Source organism: Heterodontus francisci, chromosome 17, assembly GCF_036365525.1.
Source record: "Heterodontus francisci isolate sHetFra1 chromosome 17, sHetFra1.hap1, whole genome shotgun sequence".
Taxonomy (NCBI): domain Eukaryota; kingdom Metazoa; phylum Chordata; class Chondrichthyes; order Heterodontiformes; family Heterodontidae; genus Heterodontus; species Heterodontus francisci.
Genome location: NC_090387.1, coordinates 18,094,387 through 18,113,420, shown reverse-complemented (window position 1 = coordinate 18,113,420; position 19,034 = coordinate 18,094,387). Strand labels below are relative to the sequence as shown.

Here is a 19,034-nt window from a genome sequence, read left to right as displayed (position 1 = left end):
GAAAATGCTTGCAACACATTGGGCAGCATCTGGAAAATTGATATTGCAGGTATAACTCATCATTAACTCCAAGAAAGGCAGACCTGAACTGTTAGCTTTTTTATCATTCATATTAATCTGTTAGACATTTCTATTTTAATTTTATAAATGAAGTAGACAGTGCTTCAATGTTGGCAGGCAGATTTAGCCTGCAGGTTGTACTTTTAGAAGTTTAACACTAAAGTTTAACACTCTAATCAGTTACCAACTTAGCAAATTTAACTCAGCTTTGTGGCAAATAATAAAAAGTGAATGTTTTGTGGGCTGTCTGACAGATCAAGGAACTGTCTTTCTAGAATTCATAGAAACATTTGGCCCGAAATTCTAATCAGGCTTGGGGTGCAATGGAGCATGGGAAATTGGCCTGATTCTGCACCCTCTAAGTTCCACTTTCAATTCTGATGGAGGATAAGTAAATTTTCCACAATTGCCTCTCTGTCAATGGAGCATGTCTGAGGGGGCTCCTGGCCTACCCCTGGAAATCTGCCCAAGGCTTCAGTAGAACTCTCATCAGCTGAAAGCTAGCACGAGTTCCTCTGAGGCCCCAGAGATTTCCTTGGCTGGCCATGGTGACAGACTGAACCAGACTACACCCAATCTTGATATCCTGTTTGACCCTAAGCTGAGTTTCTGATCCGGTGCTCAGCCCTGACTCCAGTAGATGTGTCAAGGAGGCTCAAGCGTGTGGAATGACCCTGTCCAGGCTAATCCCTGTTTGGACAGAATTTCTTATTGGTGAGAGGGCTTGAATCCCACTCTTGGAACATGTCCGGCCAAGGCGGGTGCCTCCAGTAGAGGGATCTATATATGGGAGTCCTCTGCACCACTGAGATCTAACGTGGAGCAATCCCAACAAACACATTATTAAGTTGATTCACAGACCACCATCACCCACCCCCTCACCAGGCTGCCTGCAACTGTTGCAACCTGGAAATATATATATGAGGTTGCAGCTATTGTCCACTATCTGAAGAAGCTGCTCCTCAATTTCTGCCTGCACTTTTGTCCCACACCCTGATTTTTGGCCACCTGGAGCGGAGGGGAGTGGGCAGACTGGTGGGGTTCTTTGACAGTCTGTTCCTGGGCCTGGCCAAGATGGCCATTAATACATCCAGACAGGGTGTGATCAGTGGGGGTGTTTGTTCTGGCTGACTGCCTCTCTTCTGCGACTATGTCTGTGCCTAGGTGTCCCCTCCCTGGAGGGAGAGACCCAGTGTCTGCCAATATATTTATAGGAATCCTGGGGACTGGAGTGCATAGTGGATTCAGGAAACAGTTATAATTTGATAAGCTTTTTCATTAGTTCTATTATAATTTGGAACTGATTGTTTGTGCCCCTTTTTAAAGGGGACACTTATCATTTAAGCAATTCTGATTGAAGATTTAATAAGAGCTTAAGAAACTGAAGCAAGATTGGGCCATATGACCCCTCGAGCCTGACCTGCCAGTCAATACCATCACAGCTGATTGATCATCCTAATTTTTTTCCAAAAATATACTTTATTCATAAAAAATTCCTAAAAATACATAACAAAACAGTTCCAAACAGTTCAAATTTCACATTTCGGAAAGTACAATAGAGATCAGATTCCTTCGATACAGAACATGAGTTGCCTCACAATTGCCATTTTATGTGCAATGCACATTTGCATCATCCTAATTGACAGCCAAAGAACACAGACCCTCCCCCAGGACTCAGTTTTTCTGCTTGATGTCCCTGCCCCTTTAAATCCTCACTCTTGCCCATTGACAGCTGTAGGCTGCTGCGACACGAGATGTGTGATGTCATTTCCAAGGCAGCTCCCGCCCCCCCCTATTCGCTGATTGGTTCTGTTCGGATGCACCCGCCCTTTCTTGTTCACCCATTGGAGGCTTCTATTCGACAGACCATCACCTGAATGGTCTGTTCCCTTGTCAATCGCAAAAATTGTTACTTCCTGCCATGCAGTTACACAAGGTTCTGAGAGCCGCTGGAAGTAAGGTGAGTATTGTAGGGGCGATGTTTTATACACTGGCAGTTATCAGTATATCTGTCTTAAAATGCATAGAAGTTATAAATAAAAATCAAATGTTGAAGCAACAAGGCATGTTGTAAGTGTAAATAAAGAAATTAATGTGTGACCCTGAGCTCCTGTCCTGTGCCCCAGGAAGACTTGATGCAACAATTAACTGCTCCTTAATCTCACTGTTCTGTATGCTTGTTGCCTGTGTATCAGAACTATCCCATTTGCTTATATAACAACAATAACTGCATTCAGCTATTGCTCAGCAGTAGCACCCTCATCCTGTCGAGTCAGAAGGTCATGGGCTGTCGTTCCAAACACCTTCAAGTTCAAGGCTTGAATACATATTGGGTAGTGTTTCTGCTGTGGGCACAGTCAGGAAACTGGGTACAATATGTTGGTTTATGAAGTGAATTTATGGTTCAAGTTTAGATTTTTATACAATATCAGGAAATAATAAGTGTGTAAAATGGCATATTTGCAGCTTAGGAGTAATAAGATCATAAGAAATAGGAGCAGGAGTAGGCCATTCGAATTCGATACGATCATGGCTGTTCTGATTGTGGACTTAACTCCAGTTTCCTGCCTACTTCCATAACCCTTGACTCCCTTGTAGATCAAAAATCTGTCTAATTCAGCCTTGAATATATTCAATGGCCCAGCCTCCACTGCTCTCTGGGGAAGAGAATTCTAAAGATTAATGACCTTCTGGGAGAAGAAATTCCTCTTCATCTCTGTCTTAAAAGGGAGACCTCTTATTGTGAAACTTTGCCCCCCCCCCCGTTCTAGATTCCCCCATGAGGGGTACCATCTTCTCAGCATCTATCCTGTCAAGCCCCCTCAGAAACTTCCATGTTTCAATAAGATCACTTCTCATTCTTCTAAGCTGCAATGAGTATAGGCTCAACCTATCCTCATAAGACTACCCCTTCATCCCAGGAGTCAGCCTGATGAACTTTGTCTGATCTGCTTCCAATGCAAGTGTCTCTCTTAAGTAAGGAGACCAAAACTGTACACTGTACTCTAGGTGCGGTCCCACCAATGCCCTGTACAGTTGTTGCAAGACTTCCCCACTTTGATACTTCATCCCCCTTCCAATAAATGCCAACATTCCATTTGCCTTCCTAATTGCTTGCTGCACCTGCATGCTAACCTTTTGTGATTCATGTACAAGGACTCTCAGAACCTTTGTACTGCAGCATTATGCAGTCTCTCTCTCCATGTAAATAATATTCTGCTTTACCATTCTGCCTGCCAAAGTGGGCAACCTCACATTTTCCCACATTATACTGCATCTGCCAAATTCTGCCCACTCACTTAACCTATCTATATCTCTTTGCAGACTTTTTGTATCTTCCTCACAACTTGCTTTCCTAACTATCTTTGTATTGGCTGCAAATTTGGCTAAAATACACTCGGTCCTTTCATCCAAGTCATTAATATGGATCCCTGTGGCACTCCACTAGTTACAGTTTGCCAACCTGAAAATGTCTCATTTATCCCAATTCTCTGTTTCCTGTTAGTTAGCCATTCCTCTACCCATGCCAATATATTTCCCCCAACAGCATGAGCTCTTATCCTATGCAGCAACATTTTATGTGGCACCTTATCGAATGCCTTTTAGAAATCCAAATACACCACATCAACTGGTTCTCCTTTATCCAGCTTGCTTGTTACATCCTCAAAGAACCCTAATAAATTTGTCAAACACGATTTCCCTTTCATAAAACCATGTTGACTCTGCCTGATTGCATTATGATTTTCTAAATGTCCTGCTACTACTTTCTTAATAATGGTTTCTAGCATTTTCCCAATGACTGTTGGTAGGCTAACTGGCCTATAGTTTCCTGCTTTCTGTCTCTCTCCTTTCTTGAATAGAGTTGTTACATTTGCGGTTTTCCAATCTGCTGGAACCTTACCAGAATCTAGGGAATTTTGGCAGATTACAACCAATGCATCTACTATCTCTGCAGCCACTTCTTTTACGACCTTAGGATGCAGGCCATCAGGTCCAGGGGACTTCTCAGCCTTTAGTCCCATTAGTTTTCCTAGTACTTTTAACTCTAGTGATAGTGACTGTTTTAAGTTCCTCCCTCCCTTTTGCCTCTTAATTTTCTGCTATTTTTGTGTCTTCTACTGTGAAATACAAAATACTTGTTCAAATTCTCTTCCATTTTCTTGTTTCCCATTGCCCATCCCTAATTGCCCTTGAGCAAGCGGTGGTGAACTGCTTTCTTGAACTGCTGCAGTCCATCTGGTAAAGGTACACCCACAGTTCTGTTAGGAAGGGAGCTCCAGGATTTCGATCCAGTGACTGTGAAGGAATAGCGATATAGTTCCAAGTCAGGACAGTGTGTGACTTAGAGGGGAACTTGCAGGTGGTGGTGTTCCTATGCACCTGCTGCCCTTGTTCTTCTGGGTGGTAGAGTTTGCAGGTTTGGAAGGTGCTGTTCATGGAGCCTTGGTGAGTTGCACAGTGCATCTTGTAGACAGTACACACTGCTGCCACTGTGCGCTGTTGGTGAAGGGTGTGAATGTTTAAGGCGGTGGATGGAATGTCATAAAGTGATCTGCTTTGTCCTGGATGGTGTCGAGCTTCTTGAATGTTGTTGAAGCTGTACTCATTTAGGCAAGTGGAGAGTATTCCATCACACTCCTGACTTATGCCTTGTCAATGTGGACAGGATTTGGGGAATCAGGAGGTGACTACTCGCTGCAGAATTCCCAGCGTCTGAGTTGCTCTTGTAGTCACAGTATTTATATAGCTGGTCCAGTTAAGTTTCTGGTCAAAGGTAACCCCCAGGATGTAGATGGTGAGGGATTCAGCGATGGTAATGCCATTGAATGTCAAGGGGAAATGGTTGGATTCTCTTTTGTTGGACTTGGTCATTGCCTGGGGCTTGTGTGGCGTGAATGTTAGTTGCCACTTCTCAACCCAAGCCTGAATGTTGTCCAGGTCTTGTTGCATTTGAGGACAGACTGCTTCTGTATCTGAGGAGTAGTGGATGGTACTGAACACTGTGTAATCATCAGCAATCCCCACTTCTGACCTTGTATTGGAGGGAAGGTCATTGATGAAGCAGCTGAAGATGGTTGGGGCCTAGGGCACTGCCCTGGCAGCAATGTCCTAGGACTGAGATGATTGACCTCCAACAACCACAACCATCTTGCTTTGTTCTTGGTATGACTCCAATCAGTGGAAAGTGCTCCCCATGATTCCCGTTGACTTCAATTTTACTGGGGCTCCTTGATGACACATTTGGTCAAATGCTGCCTTGATGTCAAGGGCAGTCACTCTCCTCACATCTGGAATTCAGCTCTTTTGTCCACTTTTGGACCAACGCTGCAATGAGGTCTGGAGTTGAATGGCCCTGGCGGAACCCAAACTGAACATCGGTAAGCAGGTTATTGCTGAGTAAGTGCTGCTTGATAGTACTGTGTTCATTTCATCACGGCTCCTTCCGAGCATAACAATGAACTGGATGAATTATGAAATAAAAGTCACCTGTTGAACTGAACCACAAGAAGGTGGACTCATTTGTACCACAGATTAAATGGAGTAGAGGCCAGGTGTCTGCTTCTGTACTGTCAATCAACAAGCACAGTGGCGCAGTGGTTAGCACCGCAGCCTCACAGCTCCAGGGACCCGGGTTCGATTCCGGGTACTGCCTGTGTGGAGTTTGCAAGTTCTCCCTGTGTCTGCGTGGGTTTTCTCCGGGTGCTCCGGTTTCCTCCCACAAGCCAAAAGACTTGCAGGTTGATAGGTAAATTGGCCATTATAAATTGTCACTAGTATAGGTAGGTGGTAGGGAAATATAGGGACAGGTGGGGATGTTTGGTAGGAATATGGGATTAGTGTAGGATTGGTACAAATGGGTGGTTGATGTTCGGCACGGACTCGGTGGGCCGAAGGGCCTGTTTCAGTGCTGTATCTCTAAACTAAAGCCTGTCTGCAAAGATAAAACTCATTAACTGCGTCTGAATTAGCTTTGGGGAAAACACATTGAAATGGAAAGAAGCCCATTTCATGTTAATGACTCCTACCTGCAGGAATGAGACTAACAAATGTTCTGTAGACAAACTGACTCCACAGCCCAAGCCAAGAGGAGTAGATGTGAAGTAACACTATTGTAATAGAACGGTCCCCATCCAGCTGCCAACAGATAGCAGTAGTTTCTATTGTGCGCTCACACCAGGGGAGAGGGCCCTTTGTTACCTGACAGAGACTCAAATGTGATGACTTTTTAAAAGGTAGTTCTCTGGAGAGGGAGGGGAGATCAACTAAAGAGAGCAAAAAGCCAATTCCAGCCAGAGGCTGTGAAATACAGTCCAGCTAAACAGAACAACGGTATACCAACTTGAACAACCACTGCAGCAGAGAAATTGCAAGCTGGCTTTGAGACTTTCCATCTGTGAAAGTCAACCAGATTCACACCACCAACTTTGGGCTGAATTTTAACTGCAGAAGACTACAACACTTCAGCGACTCCAAGACAAGGAGCATTCAGGCCTGCAACACCGTTTTAAAATTTCCTCCTGAAAGAAACTCTGAAGGTTTCTTTAAGCAACAGATTCTTCTACAGCAATTTGGACTTTAGTTGCATCCTACCCTTTCTTTCTATCTATCTATTCCTGTGAGTGCATCTGTCTGTGAATGCAAGTGTGGTTGAGGTTGCAACCATTTCATGAATGGTTTTAAAAATAAAAGGTTAAAAAGAGAAAGATAACCAATGAGAGAACTTTTCGTTTTGTTTATTTATTTGACCCTAAAAACGCTCCGGGACTAACACACCATTTTTAACAAAACACTAGCTTCGGTCAGTTGAAAGGTGAAAAGTGGAAGCCTCTCACACCACTTACCCCCCCTGTCCGTAATACTGTCAATGTCACCTTCCATCACTTTGCTGATGATTGAGAGTAGACTGATGGGGCATTGATTAGTTGGTTTGGATTTCTCCTGCTTTTTGTCAAGAGGACATACCTGAGGAATTTTCCACATTGTCATTGTAGATGCCAGTGTTGTAGCTTACAGCAACATTGGCTTATCACAAAATTTCTTTTAGCATTTTTAATAAGAGGTCTAGTCCACCACCTGTGAGTAGCCTTCTTTTAAATCACTAAAGATGACTTAAGAAAAAGTGCCGAACCATTTATTAGTTTCATTGGTATACACTGGGAAGTTTCTCAATGAACTAAATATTTTTTAATATGTAAAACCTTTAAAAACGTGCCTAGTGCCTGTATGACCTCAATTTGAAGAGCCTCCTCACAGGGGCACAATTGATGGAAATTGACCATCTTCATTATTTTGATCTGGGGGCATAGCCAGTTTTGAGTGCGTGGGCAAAATGATTTTTAAACTAGCGCCAAAGGTCACATAAACTCAGTTTATGCTTGATGTAACTTGCGTTTAAAATTTCCCATTCTTTTGCGCTGGTTTCACCAATTTTGTGCTCCTGAAACTAGTGGACCCTACTTCCTAATCTAGCTTGATCCTCCCAATGCAGTACTCAGGGAGTGCTGCACTGGCAGAGGTGTCGTCTTTTGCAGGGGACTTTAAACCGAGGCCCAGTATGCCCTTACAGGTCCATGTAATAAATCCAATAACATTATTCCCCCGGTCTCCCCAGGGTTCTGACCAACATTTATCCCTCAACCAACATCACTAAAACATCATTGTGGTCATCATTGGGTTGCAGATTGTGGAAGCTTGCTGCCATGTTTCACACATTACAGTGATGACTATACGTCAGAAGTAGTTCATTGGCTGTAAAGCGCTTTGGGACATCCAGAGGTTGTGAAAGGTGCTATACAAATGCAAGTCTTTCATTTAGAAGTAATGATTGCATGAAACTTTGAATTGTATAAATAATCTTGTTACTGGCAGACCTCTCGTGGCATTGCTCGCAGTGAACTGGAGGAAGGGTGAGCACCCTGAGTGGGATGATTTATTTTCTTTTAAAGGAGCAATTGAAATCGCTGTCATGGAAGGAAAGTTTTTTTTAACTTTCTGACGTCCGTTACCAGCCTGTCTTGCATCAATTGTGAATGGAATTTAATCATGGTAATGTAAACATGAGCAATTTTGCTGATAATATACAATTTAGTGATTATTGATAGCATGTGCTGATCTGTACATATAAACCTGACTTTCAGAGACAAGTTTTTACAAGTATTAAGAAGCCACGTCCCGGTTAGCAAAGAATAAACTATAGCCGAACATGCACCCGGATCTATCTCCACACTTACATACAGAGGAGTGCAATGTTATCATTGAGCGTCTCAAACAGTGCCATAGAGAAGTGAGTATGAATTAAAATGGTGCACTTTCACTTCTGAAGTGTTGCCTAGTATGTTTTAATGAATTCCTGGAAACCATTGCTGCTCTCCTTTTTAGCAAATATTAAACTCTTGTCTAATTTCCCTTATTGGCCCACTGAGCTTTTCTTGTGATCACTCAGATGCACTGTCCTGTTATATACACCGTATATATAGCAGATGGTAGCATTGTGGTATCTTTAATGAACTAGTAATTCACAGGGCCAGACTAGTGCTCCAGGGACACGTGTTCAGATCCCACTGTGGCAGCTGGAGGAATTTAAATTCAAGTAATAAATCTGGAATAAAAATGCTCGTCTCATTCATAATCACGAAATTACTGGATTGCCACAAAAACCATCTGTTTTACTAAAGTCCTTCGGGGGTGGGGGGGAGGAAATCTGCTGTCCTTACCTGGTCTGGCCTACATATGACTCCAGACCCACAGCAGTGTGATTGACTCTTAGCTGCCCTCTGAAACCACACAGTTGTAGGTGGATCACCACCACCTGCTCAAGGGCAATTAGGGATGGGCAATAAATGCTGGCCTTGCCAGCGAATCTCACATCCCAAGAATGAATTAAAAAATAGTATATAACACTGGGATAACTTGGGAAAAGTGGACAGACATCTTTTCCTTTGACAAATGAAGGCATGTAGCACAGAAGACTATTCATGTAAGGAGATAAGAAATAGGAGCAGGAGTAGACCATATGGCTCCTCAAGCCTGCTCCGCCATTCAATGTGATCATGGTTGATATTCTACCTCTATTCCACTGTCCTACCCTATCCCCGTCTTCCTTCATTCCTGAGAGACCATAAATCTATCTATCCTAGCCTTAAATATACTCAGCGATGGAACATCCACAACCCTCTGGGGTAAAAAATTCCAAAGATTTACAATCCTTTGTGTGAAGATGTTTCTCCTCATCTCAGTCCTAAATGATTGGCCCCATTAACCTGAGACTGTGCCCCCGTGCTCTAGATTCTCCAGCCAGGGGAAACAACCTCTCAGCATCAAGCCCCTTCAGAATATTGTATGTTTCAAGGAGATCATCTCTCATTCTTCTAAACTCCAGAGGGTATAGGCCCAATTTACTCAGCCTCTCATCATAGAACAACCCAATCATCCTAGGAACCAAGCTAGTGAACCTTCGCTGCACCGCCTTCAAGGCAAGTATATCCTTCCTTAGATATTGTCAGGCAAACTCCCACCTGCCAAGACTGAGACACACATTATTTTTCCACATGAACAGAAACTTAAAATTGCAAGCCCTGAGTGGAAGGACATTTGCATAATACCAGACAATGTTGAAACAATGGGAGCCCCAGCTGTTGCTTCCCAATACACAGAAGTGCACAGACCATTTTTAGTCACATGACTATGGCTGTTGCAGAGAATTTGCACTTCCCACCAAGGATCTTTTGAAGAGACTGTTCCATGTGAGGAGCTAGTCACATGACTAGCCTGCTGGGCAACTTGGGAGTTTTATTTTGAATTTGAACTCCCAACAAAGGGATTTGGGGGCAGAACGCCATGTGCCCCTGGAACTGAAGCAAGAACATATCTCCTGTCTGTATGCCTGCTCATCCCTCAGGGAACTGAAACCATTGAAGATACGTGAAACTCAGAGAGAAAGGTTTGCCACATGAACAAAGTTTCAAGATTACTGGGTCCCAACGAAATGCAAGACTATATCTTCAATCAAAAACTACAGCGAGCTCGAGAAACAGTAACAAGATATTGCCTCAAAGTGTTCTACTTATCTTTTCTTCTCTTTTCTATTCCTATCTGCATGTTTATATCGCGTATGCATGCTAGCATGAGCACGTCATAAATCCGTAGGCGTAACACTCCGTATTAGAGTTTAAGTTTTAAGCTTTCATAAATTTCCTCTTTCTGCTTTAAACCAAAGAAAGCCTGTCTGTGCTCAGTTATTTGCCTGATAATTGGAAACTGTGAACACAGATTCACAAAAAGGGAGCTCAAAACGCAGTGCATTTAAAATTAAACCCTGTTACAATAAGACCAGGTGAAGACAGCCAAAGACCCTTCGTTACATTGCTCACCAGTTCATAACATTATGGAGACCAAAACTGCGCACGGTACTCCAGGTGTGGCCTCACCTAAACCCTGTACAATTGTTGCAGGGCTTCCCTATTCTTGTATTCCAATCCCCTTTGCCGTCCTAATTGCTTGCTGTACCTGTATGCTAACTTTATGTGTTCCTTGAATGAGTACACCCAAGTCTCTCTGAACATCAGAATTTATGAGAAGTTGATCTGTGCAACAGTGCATTAGTTGTGCAAAACCCTGGATGGTCTGATTTTGGTTGGTATCCATTTTTTTCGTCTCATACTCATGGACGTAACATCAACACATTCCCATTTGTCAAGGGGGATAGTGCAGTGAGGAACAGAAGCAACCGTGTGACTGTAATGTCATTCTAACACACTGTTGCGAATACAACGTCCATTGGAGTCTGTATTTGGACCTTGAGGCAAGGAACTCTTTGATTTTCTTTATTTAAAAGTAGTTATTTTGTGAGTTCTGCCTGCTTGATGTTGGTTGGAGCAAAATCATTGCTGCACTGACTTAATCTCAGTTGTGTTGTAAAAATGCCCATGTACTAAATCTCTGAACTGACGCTGACTTTCCATGAGCAGTGGGCAGCACAGGGCATAGAATGTATTGTAGACGCTAAGGATTATTATAATTTAATTGGTGTTCTTTCCTTATGTTGCTTATCAAGTATATTATTTAAATTAGATTGCTTCATTTATTACGTTAACGGTGAGCTACAAGGACACTTGCCGTATTGACTTTATATTTCTACTCCGTGTCACCTCTGCTGGTCATTTTTATTTTTGAAAATAAGTCTAGTCACCTGTAAAAAGACAACAAGTTGCATCTGTCCTGCAAACGTTAAGGCCCTGTTCAGAATGTGAAAAAAACATTCTTCTAAACACTCAATAAGCATATACAGAAGTAATAACACCCAGGTTGTATTTAAAAAGTGTTTTTCTTTCAGTAAACTTTGTAAAGTCTGGTCAACTGTCTTCAAAAACAAGTATCTCTGTCATCCAGCACAAAGCTGCAGGGTGAAAGTGGGACATGTGAAACGTGTGAATAGAAGAGATACATTGACAAGATGCAGCAGTCACCTACAGTAAAGTAACGTAACACACTTCAATCTAAGAAAAGCTTTTACATTTAACAACAACTTATATTTATATAGTGCCTTTAATGTAATAAAACATCCCAGGGTGTTTCACAGGAGCATTATAAAACAAAAGATGACACCGAGCCACAAAAGGAGATATTAGGTTAGGTGACCAAAAGCTTGGTCAAAGACGTAGAATATAAGGAGTGTCTTAAAGGAGGAAAGCGAGGCGGAGAGGTGTAGGGAGGGTATTCCAGAGCTGGAGGCCCAGGCAACTGAAGGTGTGGCCACTAATGGCAGAACAATGAACATCGGGGATGTCCAAGCAGCCAGAATTAGAGGAGTGCAGATATCTTGGACGATTGTGTTGCTGGAGGAGATTACAGAGACAGGGAGGAGTGAGGCCATGGAGGGATTTGAAAACAAGGATGAGCATTTTAAAATAGAGATGTTGCTGGACCAGGAGCCAATATAGGTCAGCGAGCACCGGAGTGATGGGTGAACAGGACTTGGTGCGAGTTAAGTCACGGGCCGGAGAGTTTAAGATGACCTCAAGTTGATACTCTTATAATAATGTACTTATTTTATTGGTAATAAAGTAGCTATTTAATCAAAAGCTTGAGGCCTGACAATCACTCCAGTAATTAATAAACTAGCTGTTTCATGTAAGTAAAACTCATGTTATTCCCAGTACAGAAGTACATGCAGGGGGTGGAATGTTTGATCAGTTCTGCCTTGGCACTGATTGAAGCAGGAAAATGTAGCAGTCTGATTTTTTTCCAGTTTTGCATTTTTAAAAATTATTCACATTGTAGATTTAAAAAAAAACAAAATGCAACATCTTTTATTTTAATTCTCAAACAACCCTCCAACATATCATTTCTAATTTTAATCGTTTTACTGATGCACTACCCAGTTCTTTAATTACCCCGTCACTCCTGCCCCACCCTTGCAACTACATCTTTCTGCTACTCGCCTGTTTTCCCAGTTTTATTTCCTACTCTTCTTCCCCTTTTGTTCTCCTTGACTTTAAGTGTCAAGAAAACTGTGGTCATGGAACAAGGAGTTGCATCTCTGCCCCTGATCACGCTAAATAAATACCCACTGGAACTGATTAGCAAATTCTGTTACCTTGGGTCCACGGTGACAGACAATCTGTCCCTTGGTGCAGAGCTCGATACACACATCGGGAAAGCAGCTACCATCTTTGGCCAACTTGCAAAACGCGCATGGGATAACACCAAGCTGACCCTTAGGACCAAGCTGATGGTTTATAAGGCCTGTGTTCTCAGCACCTTGCTATATGGCTGTGAAACATGGACGACTTACAGCTACCAGGAAAAGAAGCTCAATAATTTCCATCTTTGCTGTCTGCGGCGCATTGTGGGTATATCTTGGCAGAACAACATCACTCGTGTGTCAGTCCCCTCAAAGGCAGAGCTCCCAAGTGTGTTGGCACTAATCAAACGGAGGTGGCTTCAGTGGATCAGACACCCCCACAGGATGGAAGATGGTCGCACACCCAAGGACCTTCTGTATGGTGAGGTAGCCAGTGCCAGATGACCAGTGGGGCGCCCAAAGCTCTGCTTCAAGGATGCTGCAAGCGTGTCATGAAGGCCCTAAATGTCGACTGTTGCACTTGGGAGTCACTAACTGGCGAAAGAGGGAAATGACGACACATCCTGTGGACTGGTGGGCACTACCACGATGACCAGTTGCTACAGTAGCTTGGCAACCAATGTTAAAAGCAACAGCTCTCAGCGTCACTTGGAAACTTCACGTGCGGCACTTGTGGCAGAACCTGCCTCTCAAGGATTGTCCTTCACAGCCATCAGCAAAGGTGCATCAAGAGAAGACACCTCACCAAAATGGATTGTTTGCTGCATATCCATCATCTTTCATAGATGGAAGGATCCAACCAATCATTCTTCCTCCTTTGCTTCATCAGGAGACACACCCCTGATTTGAATAGACTATCGAAATGTAAAATCCTGCCCGAGGCACCTGGGCTGGAGAGTGTAAAGACTGGTGAAAAAGTTTGTTAATTGTTCATAATGGCGGAGTGGAAACATATCGTTCTGACAGGGACCTCCCGCATCTTTAAGAGGCTCTGTTTTTCCTTTTGAGTCAATCTCATTCCTTTCTCCATTGCCACTCCCCCATTAACCTTTACATCGGGTCTACAGCATAGAAACAGGCTGTTCGGCCCAACAGGTCCATTCTGGCCTTTATGCTCCACTCGAGCTTTCTCCCACCCTACTTCATCTAACCCTATCAGCATAACTTTCTATTCCTTTCTCCCTCATGTACTTATCTAGCTTCTCCTTAAATGTATTTATGCTATTCACCTCAACTACGGCTTGTGATAGCGAGTTCACATTCTAACCACTCTAATAAAGTTTATTCTGAACATTTTTCTTTTCTGGAGACTTTCCTAAATATTGTTACGATCATGATTGGAACAGGACAGCCTGTTTACTGGGCCCTCATAACAACAATAGCAGCAGGAAAAACCCAGTAACAAGAGACTTTCTTGCTCTCCCTATTAACTAGTGAGGTGAGTTTATCAGGCATTTACCACAATGAGAGTTAGGGACACGAGAGTGCAAGGGGGTTAAATAAATTCACAGTTCAGCTTTTACTGTAGGAACAGGAGCAGGCCATTCAGACCCTCGATCAAGGTTGATCTGCACCTCAACCCCATTTACCCACCTTTTATTCCGTATCCCTTGATACCTCTAGCTAACAGTCCTGTAGGTTCCAATTGACCCTCAGCATCAACAGCCTTTTGGGGAAGGGAGAGTTGCAGATTTCCACTACCTTTTTTTTTTGTGAAAAAGTCCTTCCCGATCTCACTTGTAAATGGCCTAATTTTAATTTAAAGATCATGTCCTGGATTTCCCCCCAGCAGAGGAAATGGTTTCTCTGTATTGACCCTATTGAATCCTTTAAACACCTCAATCAGATCACCACCCACCACCCATCCTTCTGACCTCATTGAAAGTACCCTCCCCCCACTCCCATCATGCCAACCAAGCTGTCTTGCTTTTATTGTCTGTTCTCAATTGATGTCCTCACATCTTGACATTGAGTGATAGATTTACCTAAGGAACCACCAGGAGAGCCTGGATATCCACACCTAACTTTTGACTATCTAGCTTCTTGATGCAAAATCCATATATCTGCTGCCAACACATCAAGAATGATCATTAATATCTTAATGCTACATCTTGGCAGGTGTAGCATTAAATCTGTACAATTGCAAATACTGCTATCAAAACATAGACAAAAAAATACATTTTGATTTAATTGGTAATTATTTTCAAGTAAACAAAGGGCAAGGTTTTATTTCATTCAAAACCTTAAGAGTTAAAATCGGGCCCAAAGTCTTTCAACTATATACCATGTGGGAGAACCATAATACACCATGACAGGTCAGAAGTCATGTAGTGTCATCACCTGGTTACAATAGTCTTGTCAAAGTCAGCTTTCTCACCGCTGCTAGCTAGAGTGACCAATATTGTAACTTACTTGGTATTTTTTTGTTTCAACAGCACAGCTTCCTGAAGTTTCTGGGAAAATGCAATGACATTGACCGAGAGATGAGGCAATGCTTAGAGGTGGAGGTAAAGTGGTCTTAAAAGTTGTCGACTGTGCTGTTTGCTTGTTATTGGGGCAGTACCACATGTTTGCTTTTTTGTTTTGCCTTTTTTTCTCTTTGTTTATATATAAATTCAGAGGTTCTCTTCCAGCTTTCTGCCCCTGAGCGTTGTAGCTTCTTGTTTTATCCCTGTCACTGGGAAATGTTTTGCTCCTGCTTGTGGTTGCCCCTGTGACCTACCTGAAGAAAGAAGCTGCCAGGTTGTTTGTTTAATACATGACGACAGGCACACTTTCATTGTTCTGTCTTCTCCACCATCTCTTGGAGCGATGCTGCTCATCTGTCTATATTGCTCCGACTCCTGAGCCACTGATAGGGTAAAGATGGCAGGCGGTGAACACCAGTCTGAGCGAGTAGGACTCCGGAATGAAAACTGAACTCTGTGCAATTGTGCTCGGTAACTCCTGCGAGGCAGTTAGTTCCCTGTGGTCAATAGCACTTTCCATTTAAATGGAACTTTTTTTCCCCAAATCTACAGAAGGAAAAGCTGGGGAGGAAAAAAAAGAGATAAACATTTCTTTGTAACAGTTTTGATGGAACGATGGTTTCTCATTGAGATCTGCAGACTTGGCAACATAGGAATTGCCAGATGGGAAAAAAAACCCCAATATGCATTTAGTTTGCCATCAACCTGATAGTTTTGTGATAAAACCATAATAAAGTTGTTGTCTAAATATGCAATCAATCCCTTAACAATTAGCATACAACAAAGCCAGACATGACACAAGGAAAACACCAGCGTGGAGAGCTTTGAGAACTTAAAAAATAACCAATTAATACAAGGGATTCATTCCCTTTTTAAGATTCTATTTTAACCTGGTTTTATTTATGTTCACAGGATCACAGAATTGCAAAATGTTAATTTTCTCTCCTCCCTTCTCTCCTGGAGAAGTTGACATTTTTCTGCCCATTATTCACCTGTTGCCCTTGAAAATGGAGGTCTTTTGGCATGACAGCCCTCACCAGACGTGGTGGTGGTGTGGGGTGGGGGGAGGGGAGGTGGTGTCACCGGATTGGGAACCTTGGCCAGTTTTCACCCCCAACCCAAGGAATCCAAAGGCTGATTGTAGTGAACCTGCACCCTCTCCCAACCACCGCCCCCCCCCCCCCCCCCCACCACATTCAAGGTCATCTAAGAAACTGGGGCACAAACCTAGAACCTTCCTGTTCTGTCCATCTCGGCTACTGCACAAACCAGTGGAGTTTGCCTTCAGATCAGTTCTGTTTACTCGGTTTCTGCTTCTAAAGCTTGCTTTTCTTTCCCCTTGTCCAATAGATGAAAGCCAAGAGAGCCAAAAGCAGGGAACACGCAGCCAAGATGCAACGGCGGCTTAATTCGTCTTCCGAGTAACTGTTCCCAGTTGTGCATCCAAGCTCAGTGGGCTGTGAACTGATCTTTCAAATATGGGTGCGGCAGTCTGGACATTTACAGAACCCCCCCCCCCCCATTTCAGTTGTGTTGATTTTTTGCTCTTTATGTTTCTCTGCAAAAGTATTCTAATTTTCTTTATTTATGCATGACGGTTGGGTTTGTCATCTGTTGAATCTTCCATAAGTGGATCGCTACAAGACCTGCGAACTACGCCCTGCATATTATGTTCTGCTTCAGTTAAAAGATCACTCCTGTCTCGTCTTCTCTTAAGCCGGAAATGAATTCTGGTACCTCAATGACTGCAGTTTTTTATTGCAGAGCGTACAGACACTGACACCTGCTGGGCACTGAGTGTGTTGCAGTGGAAGTGATGTTTAAATTTTTCACAATTCTGTGAAATGAAAGTGATCACAATGCCTCACAATTGTTTGAAGACTTGACCGTTTTAACAGGTGGTAATTTTGGAGGTTTCCATAAGAATAAAATTCACAGTTTAATGTCACCATTAAACTTCTTTAAAAATACATTTTGAAAACTAAATCAGTCCAATATCTACACGAGCGAACATAGGAGCAGGAAGAGGGCATTCAACCCCTCAAGCTTTTCCACCAGTTAGAACGTGACTGACCTGTAAATAACTCTCTGTCTGCCCTCCTCGATTCCATATCCCTTAATACCCTTGCCTAACAAAAATCAATCAATCTTAGTTTTGAAATTTTCAATTGACCCCCAGCTTTTTGTGGGAGAGTTGGAGATTTCCACTCCCTTGGTGACATCACCCCTTTATGGCTGAGTTGCAGTTTTAAGGTTAAGCCCCCTTGTTCTGAACTCTCCCATCAGAGGCAATAGTTTCCCTTTTTTAAAAATTTATTCATGGGATGTCAGCATAATTTATTGCCCATCCTAATTGCCCTTGAGAAGCTATCAAATCCTTCAATCATAAATACTTTGATTAGGTAACCATTAAATCGTTTATGCTCAAGGGAACCTGCGCCTCTATGTAACCTGTCCTCATGATTTAACCCTTTTATCCCTGAGGGCTACAGTGGTGGCTTAAGCTTTTGTTCAGCACAAGGTGAGCTCCTCATCTTGATAGCCTCTACCAGATAATGCAATGTGCTCTCTTTAGAAGGAGTGAGATGAACCTCTTCACATCGAGCTTTGTACCATTGTGATAAAGCTGATCAGCAGCATCCAGTGGAGTAGGTTACTAGAATCATAGAAAAATTAGGGCACAGAGGGAGGCCATTCAGCCCATCATGTGTGCCGGCTGAAAAACCTAGCTGTCCAATCTAATCCCACCTGAGAGCACCTGGTCTGTAGCTTTGCAGGTTACAGTACTTCAGGTGCCTTTTTAAATGCGTTTGGAGTTAAAATGAAAGTTAGAAGAACTTATATTCACACAGCACCTTTCAAAATCATGAAGGGGTTTTGATAGAGCATGTAATCAGAAACTGCTTCCAGTGACAGAAGGGTCGATAACCAGACGGCACAGTTTTGAGGTAATTGGCAAAAGAACAGGAGGGGACAAGAGGAGAATATTTTTTTACGCAGTGAGTTGTTGTGATCTGGAACGCACTGCCTGAAAGAGCAGCGGAAGCAGATGCAGCAATGCCTTTCGAAAGGAAATTGGATAGATTTTTAGGGGAAGATTTGCAAGGGCCTGGGGAAGGAGTAGGGGATTGGGACTAATTGGACAGCTCTTTCAAACGGCCTATCGAGCCTCCCTCTGCACTGGATCACTCTATGATTCGGTGACTCTCCCAAAGCACTTTGCAGCTAATAAATTAACTGTGAATCAGAGTCACTGCATTTAGGGAAAGTCTGCAGCCATTTTGAGCACAGCAAAGTTTCACAAACATCACTGAGATAAATGACCAGTTAATCTGTGTTGGTTGAGGGATGACTGTTGTCAGGACACCAAGAGGACTCCTTGCTCCTCTTTCAATACTGCCCTGGGTTCTTTTATATCCACCTAAACTGCCAGCTGGGGTTTGGGTTTAACATCTCATTCGAAAGGTGGCATCTCTGATACGGTGCTCCATGAATACTTGACTGGAGTGAGCACAAAATCCTGACTACTGAACCACAGGGATGGGAGCAGCACAGGAGGCAGCTACAAGAATGAAACCTTGGCATGTTCATAAAATATAAACCGCATCATTTTCAAAATGTCCAATTAAATGAATTGCAATAAAGATCACTCCTTTTAGGTGAAGAATTTGGCATTCGTTAACCCAACTTTAGTCTTCAATGCAAGCAAAATGCGATGGACGCTGGAAATCTGAAATTAAAACAGAAAATGCTGGAAATTTTCAGCAGGTTTGGCAGCATTTGTGGAGAGAGAAACGGAGTTCAATTTCTGGTCAATGACCTTTCATTAAAACTGGCAAATGTTAGAAATGTAATGGGTTTTAAGCAAGTGAAAGGGGGTAGGGGTGGAAGAAGAACAAAAGGGAAGATCTGTGATAGGGTGG

General features: G+C 42.9%; 1 protein-coding gene across 1 annotated transcript; it reads left to right on the top strand.

Moving 5' to 3' along the window:
- The first annotated feature begins 1,931 nt into the window (after positions 1-1,931).
- cmc2 (C-x(9)-C motif containing 2) lies at positions 1,932-18,769 on the top strand. Its single transcript, XM_068049096.1, has 4 exons — positions 1,932-2,020; positions 8,199-8,344; positions 15,079-15,150; positions 16,462-18,769. Exons 2-4 carry the CDS (start codon positions 8,264-8,266, stop codon positions 16,534-16,536), a joined length of 228 nt encoding a protein of 75 aa, XP_067905197.1. The 5' UTR covers positions 1,932-2,020; positions 8,199-8,263; the 3' UTR covers positions 16,537-18,769.
- Positions 18,770-19,034: the final 265 nt, after the last annotated feature.

What these genes read in the sequence shown, in the direction of transcription:
- cmc2 (XM_068049096.1), top strand. Translation starts at nt 8,264, where the DNA reads ATGCACCCGGATCTATCTCCACACTTACATACAGAGGAGTGCAATGTT. An exon ending in TCAAACAGTGCCATAGAGAA is followed by an intron (nt 8,345 to 15,078) that starts GTGAGTATGAAT and finishes TTGTTTCAACAG; the next exon opens with CACAGCTTCCTGAAGTTTCT. An exon ending in GGCAATGCTTAGAGGTGGAG is followed by an intron (nt 15,151 to 16,461) that starts GTAAAGTGGTCT and finishes CTTGTCCAATAG; the next exon opens with ATGAAAGCCAAGAGAGCCAA.